Consider the following 19,603-nt stretch of genomic DNA (forward strand, 5'->3'; position numbering starts at 1 on the left):
CCAGTCCGCGCTCCTCCTCACTTCCTTCCTTCCGTGCGGCACTCTCTATGTTGGCTAGGAGGAAATGACTGCTCTTCTTCCTAGTGCTGACCTTATCACAGGGGGCCGGTCGCTGACCAGGCCCGTGCAGACTCATTGGACATCGTGGGGCCCACGGTAGTAGTACCACGCAGGCCACACGCACGCACCACGGCAGCCTCAAGGAGTAGCTGCTTTAGGCCCCCAAGAAATGACTGGGCCTAGGGCAGCTGCCCCTTCTGCCCCGCATTAAAGACAGCCCTGACCAGGAGACAAAAATGCCAGGAAAGAGTAGTGTGCATGTGTTTGGAGCACGCTTATGGGATTGCGTGTGTGTAGAGTGAGGTGATTGTGGTGTGGTTTTGTGTTAATACGTTGGTTTCTCATTTAGCAGACAGAGTAGGACCTGCCAAAGATGGGGTACATTGATGTTTGTGGCAGGCTTATGCAATGTATGATCATATAATGTAACTAAACCCCCATTATTTTTTGCCTAGATTAGGTGTTTTTAATAAAACTAAGAAAATTGTTCAGTACTATAATAACTGTTTAGTAGACAAGTGAGTGCGCTGGATTTTCATTTTTACAATACGTTGGTTTCAGTCATGTTGTGTTTGTGGTGTAATGTAATGTATGTGTGTCTAGGTGCTGTAGAGAGTGTGTATAGTGGGCATAGTGGATGTAGCGAATGTGTGCATACGGGCTGTAGTGTGAGTGTGTTGGGGTTGTAAAGTGTGTGTTTAGAGAATGTAGTATGTGTTTGCTTACAAGGAATCTGGTGTGTGCATAGGAAATTTGGAGTGTGAATGTCAGAAATGTAGTGTATGTGTGTAGGTTGTGCAGTATGTGTGTGTGTAGGGGATCCATTGTCTGTTTGAAGGACCCAGCCTGTGTATAGTAGATCTAGTGAGTGTGTGTGTATAGAGGATTTAGAGTGTATATAGGGATCTAGTGTGTGTGTATATGTGTAGATGATCCAGAGTTGGGTAAGGGATCTAGTGTGTGTCTGGAATGTAATGTGTTTAGCGATGCAGTAGGTGTGTGAGGCGTTTTGTAGTATTTATACATATATGTTTGGAAGTATTGTGTGTGTGTGTGTGAAGGGTGCAGTGTGTTTAGGGGCTGCTGTGTGTGTGTGTGTGTATAAAGGGTGTGGTGTGTATGTGTGAGGGGTGTAGTGTGATCTCCCCACCGGCCCGTCATGGAACAAAGCAGGGCCAGCGCTCGGATAGCGTCGGCCCTGCATGGAACGGCCGTGGAGATCCTGTAGTCTCGCATGTCGGACCTTGGCTCATGGCCACCGTGGCTCACTGGGCCTGTCCTACACAATTACTCTTTGCTACTTGTTAGAAAAGTGTTTTCAGCAACTTTTAATTTATTTTATTTTTTTCTGAATTCAGTAAGTGTCTGATGTTGCCATTAATATGTCGGTAACTCTTCTTGACAAAGATTGTGATAATTGAAATGTGTGTTAAAAGAACACTCCTATGTTGTAAATACATATATCAATGAATAACAGTGAGTAACAAAAAGTATCAGAAATGTGTGAATGTCATCATTTCATTGATAGTTTTTCATGTTGATCATATTCAAACATGAGATTGTAGAAAGAAAAAAAGCGAAATAGATTTTCATTGGCATTTGAATGTGATTGGAATATTTTGATTGATTGGAATATTTTGGAACAACAGACATTTATTTGAAAAATAAATAAAAAATAAAACAAACTCTTCATTCCACTTTTTCACATAAACAGATTATAAATATATACACATAGTGTTTTTGATCATTCAACACCAGGAGAAGAATTCTGGATAATCTGTCGTATTTTCTCAGCATCAAATTTCACATTTTCATTGGTGGGATCAATTTTAAGAGCAGCTTCGTAATCCAGAAGGCCTGTTAAATGCAACAGAACCATTATTTAGACATTGCAGAAAAAACAACTTTTGATGTCAATGCAAACAATATATATATATATTTTTTTTTTTTAAAGGGTCAATAAAATGTGAAGATAGTACTCTTCAGAACTGATGCACTGATGATTCATGAACTTTGTTTCTGGATTTGATTAAAATGTGCTTCCACATAATCAAGTGTGAATCTGCACGGCCTTGGCCAGCAATGATAGCAAGAGAGCTCTGGTGTGCATTAGACCACTGCTCTGCGCCCATCACTGCCATCCAAGGATGGACGGATTTGCGAATGTGGAAGTGTAATCCACATTATCACTGTGAAGGAAGACAATGCAGAATATGGGTGCCTGGGAGAGTTCCGGTTTTATCAAACAGCTTCAAACCGGTATAAGAGAACACTGGAATATTGGCTATAGACTCATCGTACCATAACTAAAAGAAGCTGTAGTAGTTATGGTGCACAGATTATCCCTTTAAGTTGTGTTTTGATTCGGTCAACACAATCATTACTCAGAAACCTGTAATTAGCTAGTCAAGGGGTGAAAGAAAAGTAATTCAAATGAACAATGGGTTCCCTAAACATTGATATTTAACTTTGGCGACTGCGAGCAGCATTTTTCTGCAGAAAGCAGTTTACTCAGTAATCCAATGACGAACATTTAAAGATTCCTAGAAACGTCTGCGCACAAGCAAGTTGTTTCAGATAAGGTTGAGTTGTTCACCAAGGGATAAGATCCCTCTAAGTGCTATTAGGTGCTTAAAGTGTGCTTGAGTCATTTTAATAGATTTCTCTGTCGTCATTGAATGACTCCAGTAACAAATGAAACGATAATGTAAAAAGAGACACAAATGATTGTATCCTGCTCTTATCAAATGAATGCTTTGTAAAATTCTGTATGAGGGCACACAGGTCAGCACTGTTTATCTGGTAGTTGTACAAGCTTGAAATTGTTTATTATTTTTCTCAAGGTGAAATGCACTCAAATGTAAGAGCTATCTTCTCAATGCAGTCCATGGACTATTAAAGAAATACTCCATGCACCATAACCACTCCAGCTGGCGGTAGATGTTCTGGTACCACGAGTGCCCTAGCATCCCCCACACCCCTGTATTAGAAGTAGTGAAATTGACAAAATGATAAAGAACATTATGAAAGTTCAATGGTATTATTTATAAAAAAAAAAAAAAAAAATAGCTTTATGATTTATGAAATATACATCCACATCGTGTGTGTTTATGTACTAAAATGTTTGTGTGTATGTATTATATACATATATATATGGAAAGGAAAGAGACAGCTTCATTTTGTCTTCCTAGCTTCTCTGCATGCAAATCAGAAGAGGGTTGAATTTATGGTAGCAGTTGCTGTCCAGAAGTATAACTCCCACTAGTCTCATCCATCACATGGGGCTGTGGATCATCACTTCAAAAGGCAGTGGACGTAAGTTGATACAGTCTGTTAATTAGGATATTTATGCACATGAATGTAGAGATTTTATAATCTTTGATAAAGTTCTCCCACTACCCAGGTTACCTAAAAAGCCAATTATTATGTTATCCGTCATATGTAGTGATGTAGGCGTGATTTGTACAGATCTAACTCGCTACATTTAAAAGTGGTGTTACAGTAAACCATAAGGTGTAAGTGTTCTTACCTTCTACATAGAGCTCCAGCTCACAGAATGCTGCTCCCCGTCTCACATGAGCTTTAACTCTGGCAGCTGCATTGTCTGGGACAGGTGGGATAAGAAGCTCCAACGCCTACATTAATCCAGAAGACATACAGTTAGATAAAAACAACATACAAGTCTGCATTTAGTTTTTCTATCCCATATCTACAAACATATGTTTTATATTATTATCATTATTATTTTATTATTTATATAGCGCCATCAGATTCCATAGCGCTGTACAAAGGGTAGACTAACAGACATTTAATTGTAACCAGACAACTCGACACATACAGGAAAAGAGAGGTGGAGGACCCTGCTCAGTGAGCTTACATGCTAGAAGGAGTGGGGTATAGTGACACAAAGGGTAAAAGTAGGGGTATGAAGTAGGTTGTTAGAAAAGTATTCACTGAAGGCTTAGTAGGTAATTTTTGACAGTTGCAGGAGAGGAGTCATGGAGGGTGGAGGATAAAAACCTGCTAACAGTTTAATTGATATGCTTTCTTGAAGAAGTGAGTTTTCAATGATTTTTTTGAATGAGTGGAGACTGGGTGAAATTCTTATGGAGGAGGGAAGGGAGTTCCACAGAAGAGGTGCAGCCCTGGAAAAGTCTTGGAGGCGAGCGTTAGAGGTGGGAGTACGGACAGAGGATATACGTAGGTCTTTGGCAGAGCGTAGGGGCCTCGATGGGACATACTTGTGTATTAGGGAGGATGGTAGTAAATATAACTTGTACATTTTCCTACTGATACCAAAGAAAACCAAATATTGCCTGTATTTAGAAAAGCAGAGTCTGTTATTTCAGTTTTATATATTTACGGTGTGAGCATCACAGCTGGTTTTGTGAAAGAGGCAGCACAGATATCCAATGATATTATTAAAAAAACAACAAAAAACACAAACACACAAAAATAAAAAAAAAATAAAAACATTCCATCAAAACATATTCTCAGCAACAGGACATATAGATTCATTGCAGATTGTACTCTGAGTGGCCTTTGTGGTGTGCACCTCAAAATCTATCAGTTCCATCTTTATTCTGCAAATTCTCATTCTAAACTTGCAAACTCATATACAAATAACTCATGGGAGTTGTAGTTTAACAATAGGAGAGCCTACCTTTTTGGCCATCCTGACTTTAGACAATTAGAATATTATTAAGCTTTCTAGTGTGTGCAGAAAAACATAGTGTGTCTGACTGTTTTGAGTGCATTCTATAGATGTTTTTGATTTCTGGTGAATGCAGTGAGGATGTCAACAGATTATAAATGTATACTTAAACTCTGTTCCAGTCCATTGCTGTGAGAACAACTTGCTAGGTCCTAATGTAAAGAGAACTTAAATAATTATTATTCTTCAAGCCTCAAGTCTAACAATTCATCAGGGTGGCTGTAGATCCTACAAAAGCTGGAAATTTTGATTTTGGCTATTCCTGTCCTAAGGCAATTGGTCATTCCAGCTCACGTTCCCTCAGTAGCACTATAAGGGTTAAGCTTTGGCCTGGTATTTAAATAATGGTTAGGGGGCGGATAAATATTGATTTGAGAATGTATAACAGTATTTTGTGTGGAAAAAAATCTTTAAGAAATAAACATGCAGGTATAACGGTTCCTAAGAGACTAAGCTACAACCTTTAACGTTGCACAATAAAATCAATTTATAGAAGGTCATGCAAAGTCTATCCTGAATGATGGCCTCAACTTAAATGGTCCGTGCTTGAATGCTAGTATACAGAATCTTCCCACTGCAGGCAAGAAGTATAGATTGTGAAGGATGAGCTTCAATATGTAGGTATACCTTTGAGGAGTCTTCAATAGCTTTATGCAGGTTCCTTAATTTAAGGTGGCAGGCAGATCGATTGAGATATAATGCCGGAATTTTACAGTTTAAGCGTATCGCCAGGTTGAGTGCATTCACAGCTGCGAGATAGTCCCCAGCTGCAAAGAGTTTACTGCGGCAAAGAGATAATATAATTAGCGGGAGCATTAAAGTGCACAAGGTTTTAACCCTTTGTGTTCTGCAAGGAAAAGAAAAATCAGACTGTTTTATAGCTGTTTTCGGGAAGCACAAAATTACTTTTTCTCCAGCAAAAAAATTGTTGCTTTAATTAGCCCTTTACTCTGGGCATCATGGAAACGCTGCACTTATGCCAAATGCGATGAGCTTCACAATGAAATCAGCTTGTGAGCCATACTAGGGAATAGCACAGCAGTTACTTACTAAAAATAAATAAAATCTCTATAGTAAATAAAATCGACCTATCTGTCGTCATTGGCATTCTCAAAAATACTTGTGTTCACAAACGATGAATTGTAAGGAATTTTGGACCAAAATATTACAACTGAAATTGATTTTTATATTTTTTGGGTTCTGTTATTTTGCCTTATAATCTGAAATTCTGTGAATATACTGGCCATAACATTTGATCTAGTTGTAGAAATATAGGAGCACAAAGCTCTCTCCATGGATGCGGAATAGGTAAAACAGCTATTAGAGGGTCACTGTCCACCTGCTGTATGAAACCACTTTCCCTGGTCTTATTATTAGGTACAGTGACTATTAAAGTCCTTAATCTGGTAAATACAGATATTCCCCTTTAATTTTAGAGGAAATGGAAAAATTCTCCAATTCAGCTATAGTTACTGCTGGGCTAATTGAGGATAGATTGTGCAATTCGGTTTTCAATTCACTACAATTTGGTGTTTAATGAATAAATCGCTATGACATGATGTTCCATTTCAAAGTTATCAACAATATGATAACAATTGTGGTCCCACACCAGCATCAATTAGAAAAGCAAAACTGTAGTATGTTGTCTCTCGATACACGCCAATAATTAGGAAAATCCAGTTTTACATCTTTGACTTGGCCCTTAAAAGTTGCTGGCCAGAAATAATTATTGGTTCAATAAACCAAAAATAACAAAATGGGTTGCAAATTGAATTGATTGTAGTAGGCTGAAAGATATATTTACACCCAACAATTTCACGAATTATGGGACACATCTTCAACTCTGTTCTCTATGATCTAATCCCTTTTTGACCACTAACTAGTCTTTCGTTTACAGATTCCTTGCGTTATGAATAAAAAAAAATAAAAAAAAATTTTGTGTTCTGAAAAATGGTCTAGTAAAAGTGGGGTAACCAGTGGCACATTGCATAGGTGACCACACTTATCCATATAGTTATCAGCGTTTCCTGGGTGACCTGTTCACAGATTAGATGTCCCTCGCTAATATTCTGCAAGGATGCATGTATATATAAAAATACATAAAGAATACATACTTTCCTTTATCCTTTAGCCAGTCTGGGTTCTTCTCTTCTTCCTTTAAATCTTGAAGTTCTTTGTCGTCAAGGTTAATAGCTCTCCTGGCCTCGGCCTGCTTCTTTAACCACTGAATAAGAAATCAAAGAGCTAAATAAATGTGCTTTTAAGTAAAAATCAATGAAATTATTTTGATCTTTATGACTGTTTTCACGCACACAAATTGAATAATTGCAGTATTATGGTATATTAAAGGAACACTATAGCGTCACAAACACAAACATGTATTCCTGACCCTATTGTGCAAAACCTACCATTTATGTGGCTTGCACCCCCCCAACCCCTCCTTAGCCCTCTTATAAGTTAATAAAACTCACCTTATTTCCAGCGCCGGTGCTGGCCCCGTTCCCTTGCATCGCTTAGAAGAAAATTCAGCGTACCCATGCAGAGCGTGGAGACGCTGAACGGCAGGCCTGCTTACTGTGCAGCACTGAGACATGAAGCACATCCAGTGGCCATCTGAGGAGTGGCCACTTGGAGGTGTCCCTAGGAGCAAAGCAAAGTATTTGCATGAAAATGCCTGCATATAATGATTATACTCACCAGAACAACTACATTAAGCTGAAGATGTTCTGGTGACTATCGTGTCCCTTTAAACCTTACCCACCAACTAAAATATGACTAACTATATAAAGGCTGAAATGTCTAGATTATCACAGTGGTGTTGCTTCAACTTAGTATTTGCAATTTCCATGTCAATTATCACACATTATTAAGTGTCGGAAAACAGCAGAACCACTCAATTGTTTCCAAAATATAAATAGAACATAGATATATTCCACAAGGAGACATGTATCTATACACACTTTTGTTAAAATTTAGTTTTAGAATGGTGTTGTCACTTCTCAAGATTTTGTCATATTATGTTTACTTACCCTATATTTAACAAATGTGTATTTGTGAGGTTCAAAAATAGAATGTACGAATTCAGGGCTTAGCGGGCGAAGCGGTCGGTCGCATGGTTGCGGGGCTCCCGACAATCGAGCCGACAAACCCCTTCTACAAACGAGCAAATACGACCCAAATCCGCTCCAGATACTCACCGAGACCCACACATCCTCAATGGGTCGGAAAATGAAAAAGGCGAGAGCCGAAAAACCCCGACAAGGCATGGATATCGGGGGCGATGTGGCGGCAAGCACAGGCCGCAACCGGAGCGCACATGGCGGCCATGCATGGCGGATGCTCTGATTTCTCGGACGGGACCTCTGAAGGAGAGGATGGGGACCACCCACAGCCCGAGACCATACAGGTACAAGCGCTGGTACAGGCACAGCCACCCATGAAAGCACCCACCCCAGTGACTATGGAGGCCTTAGGGGAACTCATGGCAGACCACCATAGATAGTTAACTAGTTTTTGCTTATTTACAGTAGACGTACTCGACGTCCAAGTATTCACTTATACTCACAAAAAATGTGCAAGAAATCTGTATGTCATGACACTGTTATCTCATGTATGTTAAAACTGGGCTTGTACCGCTGTCGTGGCGCAGCAAGCTTGTTTTGTTCCTGATTTGCACAATAAAACAAAGATTGACAAAAATAGAATGTACAACAGTGTTCCTCCATTTTAGCTCCCTGTCAATGACAGATATAAACTATTGCCTTATATAAAGTCAGCATTAAGAAAGCAGGCAGAAAAGAGGCAAAATTAAACAATATTTTTTTTTTTATCTCATTTGCAAAGTATGTCATTGCTTTTCCTCAACTAGATTGTGGTGTAATTTGCTACAGTTTTAAAAGAACACTACTACAGCATTAGGAATAGAAAACTGTGTTCCTAATGCTGTATTATACTCAGGGCCAGCCCGTCCATTGGCCCCAGTGATGACACGGCTACAGGCGGCACTGTAACAGGGGCGGCATTTTGCCGCCCCTGTACCTTTAAGAAATCTGGAGCAGGGCCCGGGCTGCTTATTTGCACATATATATAGCGAGTACCGCTATATATACACACACATGTGCTGTTCCGGGCCCTGCTGGTGTGTATAGTGAAGAGGGTGCCTTGAAAGTAATCTTACATCCCCAGCAGCAGCAGGTATTCTACTCTCGCGAGCCAGGAGAGCGTTACCACGGATGGCCATGGCAACGCTCCTGCATGCATTGCCATGGCAACCCGTGGTAACGATCTCACGACTCGCGAGAGAAGAGTACTTGCTGTTGCTGGGGATGTAAGATTACCATCAGGGCTCCCTCTTCACTGTCCTCCTGCTCCACTGGACCACCATGGAATCATGTATCCCACCTCCCTGCCCACGGGTAAGAGGCAGAGATGGGGGAATAAGGCAAACTTTAGCATTTAAAAACTGCTCACCCCCACAAATTCACTTATCACCACAAACACACACTGCATGCACTTCACTAACACAGTCACTGCATCCACTATACACACACTGCATCCACTTTACACACACACACTGCATCCCTTTCTTCCACTACACAATTCACACACTGCATAACAAAATGGACACGGGCGTGTTTTGGTTGGTGTGGTTTTGTTGTGGGGGGGGGGGGGGGGGCAGCATTTCATGCTTGGACCTAGGCAGCACAATGCCTTGGGCCGGCCCTGATTGTACTGCAACCTATTTAGATTAATGCAATTCCCCATCACCACCCCCTTGTGAATTAAAAAGCCATTTTTACTTATATACTCCATTGTCGTGTCGGTCTCTGTCATGTTGCTCCGCCTCTCTAGCTGAGATCACAAAGACTGATGATCTCAGCCAATCCAATGCTATATTGGGAGGCTAGTGCGCATGCATGCCAACCAAATGCTCTCTATGAGTAACTTTTCATTGTTTGACTTAGTTCATACAGGGAAAGAGCCTCTAGTGGCTGTCAGTAAGACTGAAGAATGTTTTACATTGCAGTGTTAAAATGAAAGGGCCCCTGCACCCACACCACTTCATTGAGATGAAATGGTATGGATCCCTTTAGTGGTCCTTTAAAATAAATTTAAAAGAAAATGGAGCATCTTATGAGAAATAAAAAGCTATGGCTAATTTTCAATACTTTATTTAATGGTGTAAATTCCAGAGAAGTGACAATTCCCCTCTTGATATTAGTGACCATTTGACTGGAAAAAGTAGTGTCATTAAAGGGTCGATGTATGTTTTGTGTACATGGTTTAAATTAAAGACTTGCTTTAACGATGCTGTGAACTGCCACCTTCCCTGACTTCCCAAACTCTGCTGAAGTCAAGTGTAATTACAGCATAGAGTACACTGCAGTGCTTTTTGTCATTTCAGCACAAGATACAGCAGGATACCCAAACTCTGCTGCAGTCTTTTCAGTAAAGTGTTTCTAAAAAGATGGCTGCTATTTAAATGACAATACTTTAAGTTGATCCTATATGGACCTGTGTACACAAGGCATATATTGATATAAAGACATCAGCACTGGCAGTACCACACTCCATTAAAATATCAAATAAATGAATATGGCATACCTCCTCCTCTTCTTCCACCCGAGATTCCCTGACAGCTGTGGGGAAGACTCGAGGAGTAAAGGTAATTTTAATACAGCCATTTGTTCGAGTAGGAGGAAGGACTTTCTCTTCAACTTTTTTCCCAACCGGAGTGCCATTCTTTTCATGACCTGGTAAACAAAACATGTTTTATTTAAACACGACAGTCCTACTTCCAATCACTACCCAGCTGCATCCAGTCACCATATTCAGTGGGCTCATTTATATCTCTCCCTTACATTCATGTGTGTGCAAAACATGCCAAGTGAAACCATTCCAGTAGTATGATATGTAGCCTGTTAGTTTGAAAACCATTCAACAGATTATCGTAGCACTTGATATTGAATTCTCGTGGAAGGTAGCATCATGATTTAGTACACCAGGTATGGCATAGGGTAAATAAAGTATAATTATAATGTACCAACTTTAACCACAAGAGGGCAGACATGGGTCAAAACACGCACTTTTCTATAGTCACACACAATCAGTTTGACATACTTGCTTATAAACACATCTTGAGTGATCCACAATTTTTTTTAAAAAAGAGATTGGTTGAGCAAAGCCTGTTTTACATTTCTCTGTATGTCAAACTTGGTTGTCACAATTACTTGTGTGTTTGGTTTGCCAGCTGTAAAGAGCTATGCAATATGTTGCTGCTACATCAACAACAATGGGTTAAAAGGGTATGTGATTTCAGTTCACTGAATTAATACAGTGGCAGTGGAACAGGCTATTCTCCAAAGATAGCTGTGCTGTAAAGAGCCCTTTTAACAGGAGAATTCCATCTGCTTTACTTTCCGTAACGACAAGATATTTATAGACAAAATACCCAGCTGAGGGAAACAATTGGGAGATAATGACTAAGATGTGGAAAAGGGAGGCATTAGTACGCAAAAAATTTAAAAATATAAGAAACTTTCAATCAAAACCAAACTATTCCTTTTCAGCAGTACCCAACTTGGCGGCACACAAGCGATCAACCTCAGAATGATGAAATATAGGCTTCATATAGCCGGAAAAAAAAGGTGGGGGGGGGGGGGGGGGGTTGAATTGGTACTGCAGTTGGTGCCATTTAACCAACTAAGCTATTTATATGTGGGCTGGAAAAAAAAGTGTTATCTACTGTTGCCTTGAAGGAAGGCATGCAAGTGAAAAGATGCCTTCTGTCTAGACAGATTCACTGAAGGATTAAGAGAGCAGTGTTCTATGTAGACTAGCCACTGATTGCTTAGTTCAAGGCTAAGCAACCTTTCACATTCCAGTACTGTACTTGACATTCCTCGGAATAGAAATATCATTCTCATTAATAAAGCTCAAAAAATTTAATAGTCAGGAATAAAGTAAACTATTATTTTCTCAGTACTGTACATTTTAAAAGGACCAGTCAGCCTAAAAACTAGTGGAAATTTCCAACTATAATGACAGGGTTATCACTGAAGCCACATGCACAGTGGATTATTAGATGGTAAAGACCTACAACACCGAAAATGTTGGCACATGGCACCATGTTAGACAAAGACCTAGAAACAGCTCCCATTTACCCTCTGCGGTGAGATTTCATTGAGCAGGCATAGTACGTAAATAGCAGACACTACCCTTTAATGAACTATACTTACTGATGTTGTAGAATTCATGGTTGCTACTACGATAGGTAAAGCATGCAGGATTAACCAATAACTGTGTTATGGGACAAGCAGTCACCGGGGACATGCATATTGCATGGTTTTCATAGAACTACTGCCCTATAGCACACAGCTTTTCAATAAGAGACCAAGGTAAAAACCGAGACATGCGGTCCTTTCTTAAATAGAACATATCTTGCTACTTGGTACAATGTTCCATCATTAGCATTTAGGGGACATTCTGGGAGATAATAGGCCATATTTGTTATTATAAAAAACAAAAAAACAACAACACACTACTGAAATAAAGTTGACTCCTTTGATGAAATCGGATAATCTCCACTATTATGTAGTAATCCAATAACAGTTGGAATAGCAGCATGCGGTGGTGAGGATTCGTCCCAGAACAATACCTTCCCCTGGGGACAGTAAGCGTTAGCTACATGTAGCTAGGCAATTAAATATATAGCATAAATGAGGAGATGCAAAATTACACTGGAAATTGTATCAGAAATGGAACAGGCAGTAGAAAAATAATGTATTACCTACGATTACGAGCTCCTGATTGGGATAACCATATCAGCTGCAGCCTTACTTTTTACTGCTATGTTCCATATTTTACTATATTTCTGCTTTCTTTTCTATTTACTTATTTACAATGTGTTTAGCCATCACTGCCCTAGGAAGGCTATTACTGCGACTCTTCTTCTAACACGTGTTTGGAATTGTGCCTCCCCAGGTCTGGTGATCCAGAGCCACAGTTATGGGAAGAGAAAACTAGTAATTCCTCACTATATTGAGGATTTCCACAATATTAATACACGTGTGATGTAATAAAATGTCATGTTTTGAAGCAGACATAATACATAGTTGGCACACAGATAGTTACCCACCTTGTCATTTGTCCTACAAACCCAGTGACAAATTATATGATTATTTTTATAATAAAGGGCAAAAATATTTGGGTATCAACTCACTAAACGGTTTAATTTTACTCAACCCCTTCTGTTCCTGTGCGTCCAACTCGTCTTGTTTCGAATACTTGTTTGTTTGTCTACCCATTGTACAGCGCTGCAGAATTTGTTGGCGCTTTATAAATAATAATAATAATTTTACAGAGGAACACAGCTCGTATTTGCAACTCTCTGCCTCCAGTGACTGTTTGCATAATGCAACCCTTGTAGAAACATAGAATGTGATGGCAGATAAGAACTAGTCGGCCCATCTTGTCTGCCCAATTTTGTAAATACTTTCATTAGTCCCTGGCCTTATCTTATAGTTAGGATAGCCTTATGCCTATCCCACGCATGCTTAAACTCCCTCACTGTGTTATCCTCTACCACTTCAGTTGGAAGGCTATTCCATGCATCCACTACCCTCTCAGTAAAGTAATACTTCCTGATATTATTTTTAAACCTTTACCCCTCTAATTTAAGACTATGTCCTCTTGTTGTGGTAGTTTTTCTTCTTTTAAATATAGTCTCCTGCTTTACTGTGTTGATTCCCTTTATGTATTTAAATCCCCCCTGTCTTGTCTTTCCTCCAAGCTATACATGTTAAGTTCCTTTAACCTTTCCTGCTAAGTTTTATCCTGCAATCCATGAAACAGTTTAGTAGCCCTTCTCTGAACTCTTCTGGAGATATGGTCTCCAGTGCTGCGTACAATACTCTAAGTGAGGTCTCACCAGTGTTCTGTACAATGGCATGATTTGTAGGGAAATCTGTCCCAGTGTAAGTACATGAATGAACTCCTAACATACATCTCTGTGATGCTTGGTTCAGATTGGACCCCATACAGCAACGTATCTGTGCTAAAAGCATGGCAGCAAGTGTAATCAAACTGCAGAAAGGCAAACACTGACTAAAATGATGTTTCGACTCTAAATCTAAAAGAGGGAAACAAGCTTGACTCTCTAGAAAAACTGTATTTTGAATACAACTCTACATTGTTTATATACAGTACAACAAGCCTTCTCTATTCCTTCATGGTAATTTGGAACTCGGCACTAATATTACTATTTCTCACTATTTATTTGTTAATTGTATCATGCACTGAGTATACCCCCATTTCCTTGCCGACCATTTCCTGGAAGGCGTAAAATGCATTTCCTGGTGTAATGCATACTGTACCTTTAAGAGAGGGCTTTGGCTGACTTGGGAATGTCGCTTTATTTATGTTATTCTTCCTTTTTTCCTCTTCTATTTTCTTTTGAATTCTCTTTTGTTCTTCTTCTATCCGTTGTTGCTCTTTCCACTTCTCCATCTCTTCAGTTGCTTTTCTTCGTTCTTCTTCTTTCACGTCTTCGATTCGTCTCCTTTCTTCGTCTTCTAACTGAAAGGAAGTCACTGTCACACATATTCTCATAACAGGGCATTAAATTCACCCGAAGACCATTATCCCCTGCCCTACTGGTGGTTACTCAGTAACCGGTATAAGATCCCGCTCTAGGCATAAATCCACTGCAATTTATTTTCCATCTTTGTCATCACCCCACGTTCTCACTCAGTATTTCTCTTCCTTCTCTGTGTGTCTTTCTACCTGCCTCTGTTCCCCAACTTTTTGTTTTTCCCCCCACTATTTCACTGCCAGTAACCCTTTCCTCACTATCATTTTCCTTCTAGCAAGCATTTCCCGCTGTCTACCACCAGTCTGTGTGTAGAGGTTCTACATGTGTGAGTGGGAGCTGCTTTTAGTGTTGTGTGTTTGTGGAGGTTGTGCTTCTGGGCTTTGGGGTCAGTATGTGGTGGGAGGCTGTATGTAATCAAAGTCCATTTCTGATATGTGGGCTGGCCGTTTATGGAGAGACTTATTTCAGCCTTCTCACACATATTTCAATACTCTGTAATAAAGAAAAAAATATTAACAACCATCCTGCTCTTCTTTGGACAGGGAGAGAGGGGTTTTAGTTCCTCTTGGTCCTGCAGAAGGCAGTATCATGTTGGTCCAAGACTGGAGCATTTGGTCTGCACCTTAGGTAGGTGCAGATCACAGTCATTGCTCGTTCCAGATCAATGCTTCGAAAATTACTACGAGTGTTGGCTGGGTAACCCAGCACCAGCGCTGATAGTCACCCAGAGGCTCCAAGGAAACGGATTGTGATCTGCACCCACCAGAGTTTTGACCAAAAGCTATCTCAGTACTTGAGGGGTGCAGGACCACTTAAGGTGATCATTAGATCTTCCTGTGAGCCTGTGCAACAGTAGGCTGACCCCTCAGAGCTGAATCCCTAGGTGAGTGCCTAATTTCCCTTACAGTGGCACTGGCCTTGTCCCTTGGCACTGAAACACCTATCAGTAGTTTATATGTTTTTTCAAACAAATAAAAGACATATGTATACTACAATGAATAGACTGTAAAATAATGACTTCGCACAATCTAAGAAAATCCAGATATAGAGCTATTAAGTGCCCATTTCTACAGAGTCTCTGTTAGGCCTAACACACTTTAAGTCACTGCCAGAGGTATAATGGAGCAGGTACTTTTAAGAAGTTAAAAAAAGAAAAAAAGAGAACAACCAGTACATATTTTTTTTGTAACCCATTAGAAGCCAAAATCAAGCAGCGTATTGGTCAATATGTTAAGGTCACAGTCAGGCTCCTCTTTGCTATGTGCATTGCCTTTGCATACAATAAGGACTGTGCACATCAATTTAGGCGGCTTTTTAAAAGCGGAGTACATAAAAGTATACCTTCATCATAACCTCAAGGGAATATTTTTCATTTTCTCGTTTCACAACAGCCTTGGCTTGAATATCTTGCTTGGCCTTCTCCTGCACTCGTGCAATGGCCTCTTCACGTATACTTTGCATCTCCTTCTTATCCACTAAAACATAGGCGAATAACACGTCATGACTATATGCAACATTGTATCTATTAACACCCCAAAAGAGTGTGTAATTTACTGGCCAACCACAACAAGGCTTAGAGCGGCACTGTCACCCGCCTCCACCCCCCATGGAATTTCACTGAAATTCCAACCCAGTCAAGAGATATACAGAGAAAAAGTCCTCCCCCAAAAAATGTATATCTACCCACAAAACAGTAACCTGCAAAATATCACTGGTGTGTAAAATTCTAGTCAGGTTTTTTTGGGAAAAAATGTATTGTAAAATATTGGTGGCTTATACTTACAACTTTCCGCTGTCAGAGTATCCCACACAGAAGGAACTTGTTTATATAGCGTAAACAGGATAATTCCATTTCCAATCTTGGCTGTGCTTCTGGACTCATCAATGGGAGAAAATAGAAAGACTTCAAACAGAAAAGGAGGAAAACTGACCTGAGGGGTAATAAACAGGTATGTTAACACACTTCCATCAGGAATACTATATGGAAATGTTACCAGACTCATCCGAGGTATAAACATACAGGGGACGCCAACGTGCTTACCTAAGGGGTAAACACACTGGGAAGGCGCTGACAAATTTAGGAGTCAGAAAGAAATAACTAGGAGTCATCAAACATTAAAGCTAAAGTTTAATAATATGAGTTTGTATGAAATACTACAGCTGAGAGTCTCAGCCAATTAGTGAAGTCCACATAGAGACAAGACTGATAGACTGATGATTGCTAAAGCGGAATGGGAAGTTTTACATTCGCGATTAACATAAGTGTCAAACAAAATGAAAACAATTTCACTCCTTAACAGAGAATGGCACAAGGGGACTCCCCTGTAAGCCCAAGGTACTTTATAATTACAATTTTACATTAATTATAGTAGGATTATAGAAAGATGGATATAAATCAGAGATACCAGTACAAAGTAAGAAAAGAGCCCCAGATAATTTTATCATTTGACACATGACATACCACACATGACACAGGTACTATTCTTTTCAATATAAAAGAGAGTGCTGTCATCCTGGCACACAAGGGCAATATGATAACATGCCCCCATAGTGCCAGTGAGTTTACATGCCTCACTGATAAGCTCACCTGTTGGTTCTACCCCATCCACCCCCACCGAATGAAGGCCATACTAAATTTGCCAGGTCTGTAACTTTTCCGGTTAGTCGTACTCCTATACAAAGTTCTACGCAAGCCTTTCCATGAAATCACTATCTGACGGTCACTTGCAAATAAAGACCTGAATAGTTGTGATAGCTTTGGTAAATAGCAGACACAGGTATTTTCACAATTTTGTATTTTAGTGTGTCTAACTCACTAGGGGGAATATAAATTGGCAACAGGAGCAGGATATAATAATCCTTCGGACATCAACACTGAGACCCTAAAACCAATCCCTAGCCACAACTGTAGACCCTGCTACCTAACATAAGAGTTCATTACCCCTAAGGACTTGTAGCTCCTCTTAACCCAACACTATTAACCGTAACCTGGGGACCTTATTATTACAAAAGTTGCAAGCTCTAGCCTCACTCATGCTATAGGCACCCAGACCACTTCAGCTCATTAAAGTCATCTGGGTGCACTGTCCAAGGTCCTTTAACCCTGCAAATGTAATTATAGCAGTTTTTTAAGAAAATGTAATAATTACCTTTCAGGGTTAACTCCGCCTCTAGTGGCTGTCTACCAGACAGCCACTAGAGGGACTTTCGGGGTTTTTAGATGACTTACGCTGGACGTCCTCACACTATGCATGCATCACAGGAACCCCAATAGGAAAGCATTGTATAATGCTTTTAAATGGGTAAATCATAATGTGAGCGTGGCCATTGCCACGCATGCCCATTAGTTCTCCCCGCCCGCTGACATCAGTAGGGGAGGAATGAAGGCGGACCTGGGCCAGCACTGAGGGACATCGGCGCTGGAACCAGGTTAGTGTCAGAAGGGGTTTTTAAACCCTTTTGCACCATCGGGGGGGCCGCAAGGTAGAGGGAAGCTATAGTGCTAGGAAAACAAGTATTTTCCCGACACTATAGTTTCCCTTTAACCCTTCACGTGAGATCCCATAACTCCTAACCCAGGGGTACCCAAAAGGTAGATCTCCAGATGATGCAGAGCTACAACTCCCATGATGCTTTGTTTGTGTGTATTTGCATTTCTTTAGATTCATGACAAGACATCATGGAAATTATAGTTTTAGAACATCTGGGGATCTACCTGGCCTAACCTATGTATACATACACATACATACATGTGTTCAGTATAATACATTTGTATTATTAATAATGCTAGTAATGCTATGTAACAGACTTCACACCAGGTATGACTGATGAGTGTCCCATTAATGTGAGGTGTTGTGCTGCCTTACCTTCAGATAGTGCTCTGTGCACAGTACATTGGAGCCATCAGCCCGGGTCCCCTTTAAGGGCACAGAGATATAGAGCTCTCTGTCGGTTTGCTGCCATGTGTAATCTTTCACTAGGATAGGCATGCTGTGCTCGGTATTCGCAGGAGATTGCAACGTTCTGTTGCTAAGGGAAACCAACAACTTCCTGCATGTGGTGAGTAACAGAGTACAAAACGCAAGAGACACAGATGCTTTTCTTTGACTGGATGGCTACATTACTGTAACTGATTTCTGCATCGACTCCTATTTTTGGGACTTTGGCTTCAGCGTTTAATACTCTGTTTACTGTGTCCACACTGTGCTAGATAAAGCTGTTACCTCCTGGCTGGTAGATGTACACCTCCTAAAAGCACACATTTGGCAGGAAATTACAGCCATTTTAGAACATTGTTTAAATAATTAATGAAAGTTAGGCAAATAAATGAACATGTAAATGTAACGTTTCTAAAGTTGCTGGACATGCAAAGCAACAGATAGGCTCCTCTCTGACCAGGCATAGTCAGTCTAGCAGACAGGAGCTTTTCACTCAGTTCTTTGGGGTATGATAACATGCCCAGGTTTTTAGACCACTGTGTGCCCTATTAAAAGCTAATAAGTGTGTAGGGACTTATACCAATACCCTTTTTGTCTCATTAGATATGTTGCCTTTTAGCTGAAAGAAGCAATGTGAACTGTTAGTGTAGGGCTCACCACTTTAATGCCCTTTGTAATGGCACTAAAAACCATGTTATTTAAATATGCATAGGGATTTGGGCTAGTGCGCAGGTAATTTTTTAGAATAATGGTAGTTTGAGTTCAGAGCATAAAACCCATTTTAGATTTAAAAAAAAAATATATATATATATATATATATATATATTTATTTATTTATTTTTTTAAAATAGAATGCTCTATTAGGCACTACTATTATGTCCCTCCCCTAAACCCTTAAACGCAGTAAAATAATCAATAAGGTTATCTAGAATCCAGTTATATTACCCATGCAAATAGTGTATTTTGCAACATTTCCATAACATTGCCCATTCCACTATCACCCTCACATTGCAGCCACGTCGCCTCTTTGGACACACACACACACATGCACATACATACGCACACTAATACATATCTACACTTCTTTTTATTGTGGCCTATCTTCTGCTTACCTTCTCGGCAGAGAGAGGGACAATGGTACAGCATGTTGTGGTTCAGTAAGAATCAATATAAGTGCAAAAAGCATGATTGCTCCAAAGTAGGCAGACCCTGCACACCACCACCGATTCTAGACAAAAATTTAAAAAGTGAGTTATCTACCTAACGGATCCACCCAGCACAGGGGACAGACAGAGACCG

The 19,603-nt window shown here is 40.1% G+C and overlaps 1 protein-coding gene across 1 annotated transcript; it reads right to left on the reverse strand.

Moving 5' to 3' along the window:
- Positions 1-1,758: 1,758 nt before the first annotated feature.
- On the reverse strand, positions 1,759-18,407 carry DNAAF4 (dynein axonemal assembly factor 4). Its single transcript, XM_063445701.1, has 9 exons — positions 18,233-18,407; positions 16,150-16,297; positions 15,708-15,841; positions 14,149-14,350; positions 10,379-10,527; positions 6,889-6,998; positions 5,402-5,555; positions 3,590-3,695; positions 1,759-1,917 (listed from the first exon to the last, which is right to left on the reverse strand). The coding sequence occupies exons 1-9, from the start codon at positions 18,353-18,355 to the stop codon at positions 1,805-1,807; spliced, it is 1,239 nt and encodes a 412-aa protein (XP_063301771.1). The 5' UTR covers positions 18,356-18,407; the 3' UTR covers positions 1,759-1,804.
- Between the last annotated feature and the right edge of the window lie 1,196 nt (positions 18,408-19,603).

This window comes from Pelobates fuscus, chromosome 3 (genome assembly GCF_036172605.1).
Source record: "Pelobates fuscus isolate aPelFus1 chromosome 3, aPelFus1.pri, whole genome shotgun sequence".
Lineage (NCBI taxonomy): Eukaryota > Metazoa > Chordata > Amphibia > Anura > Pelobatidae > Pelobates > Pelobates fuscus.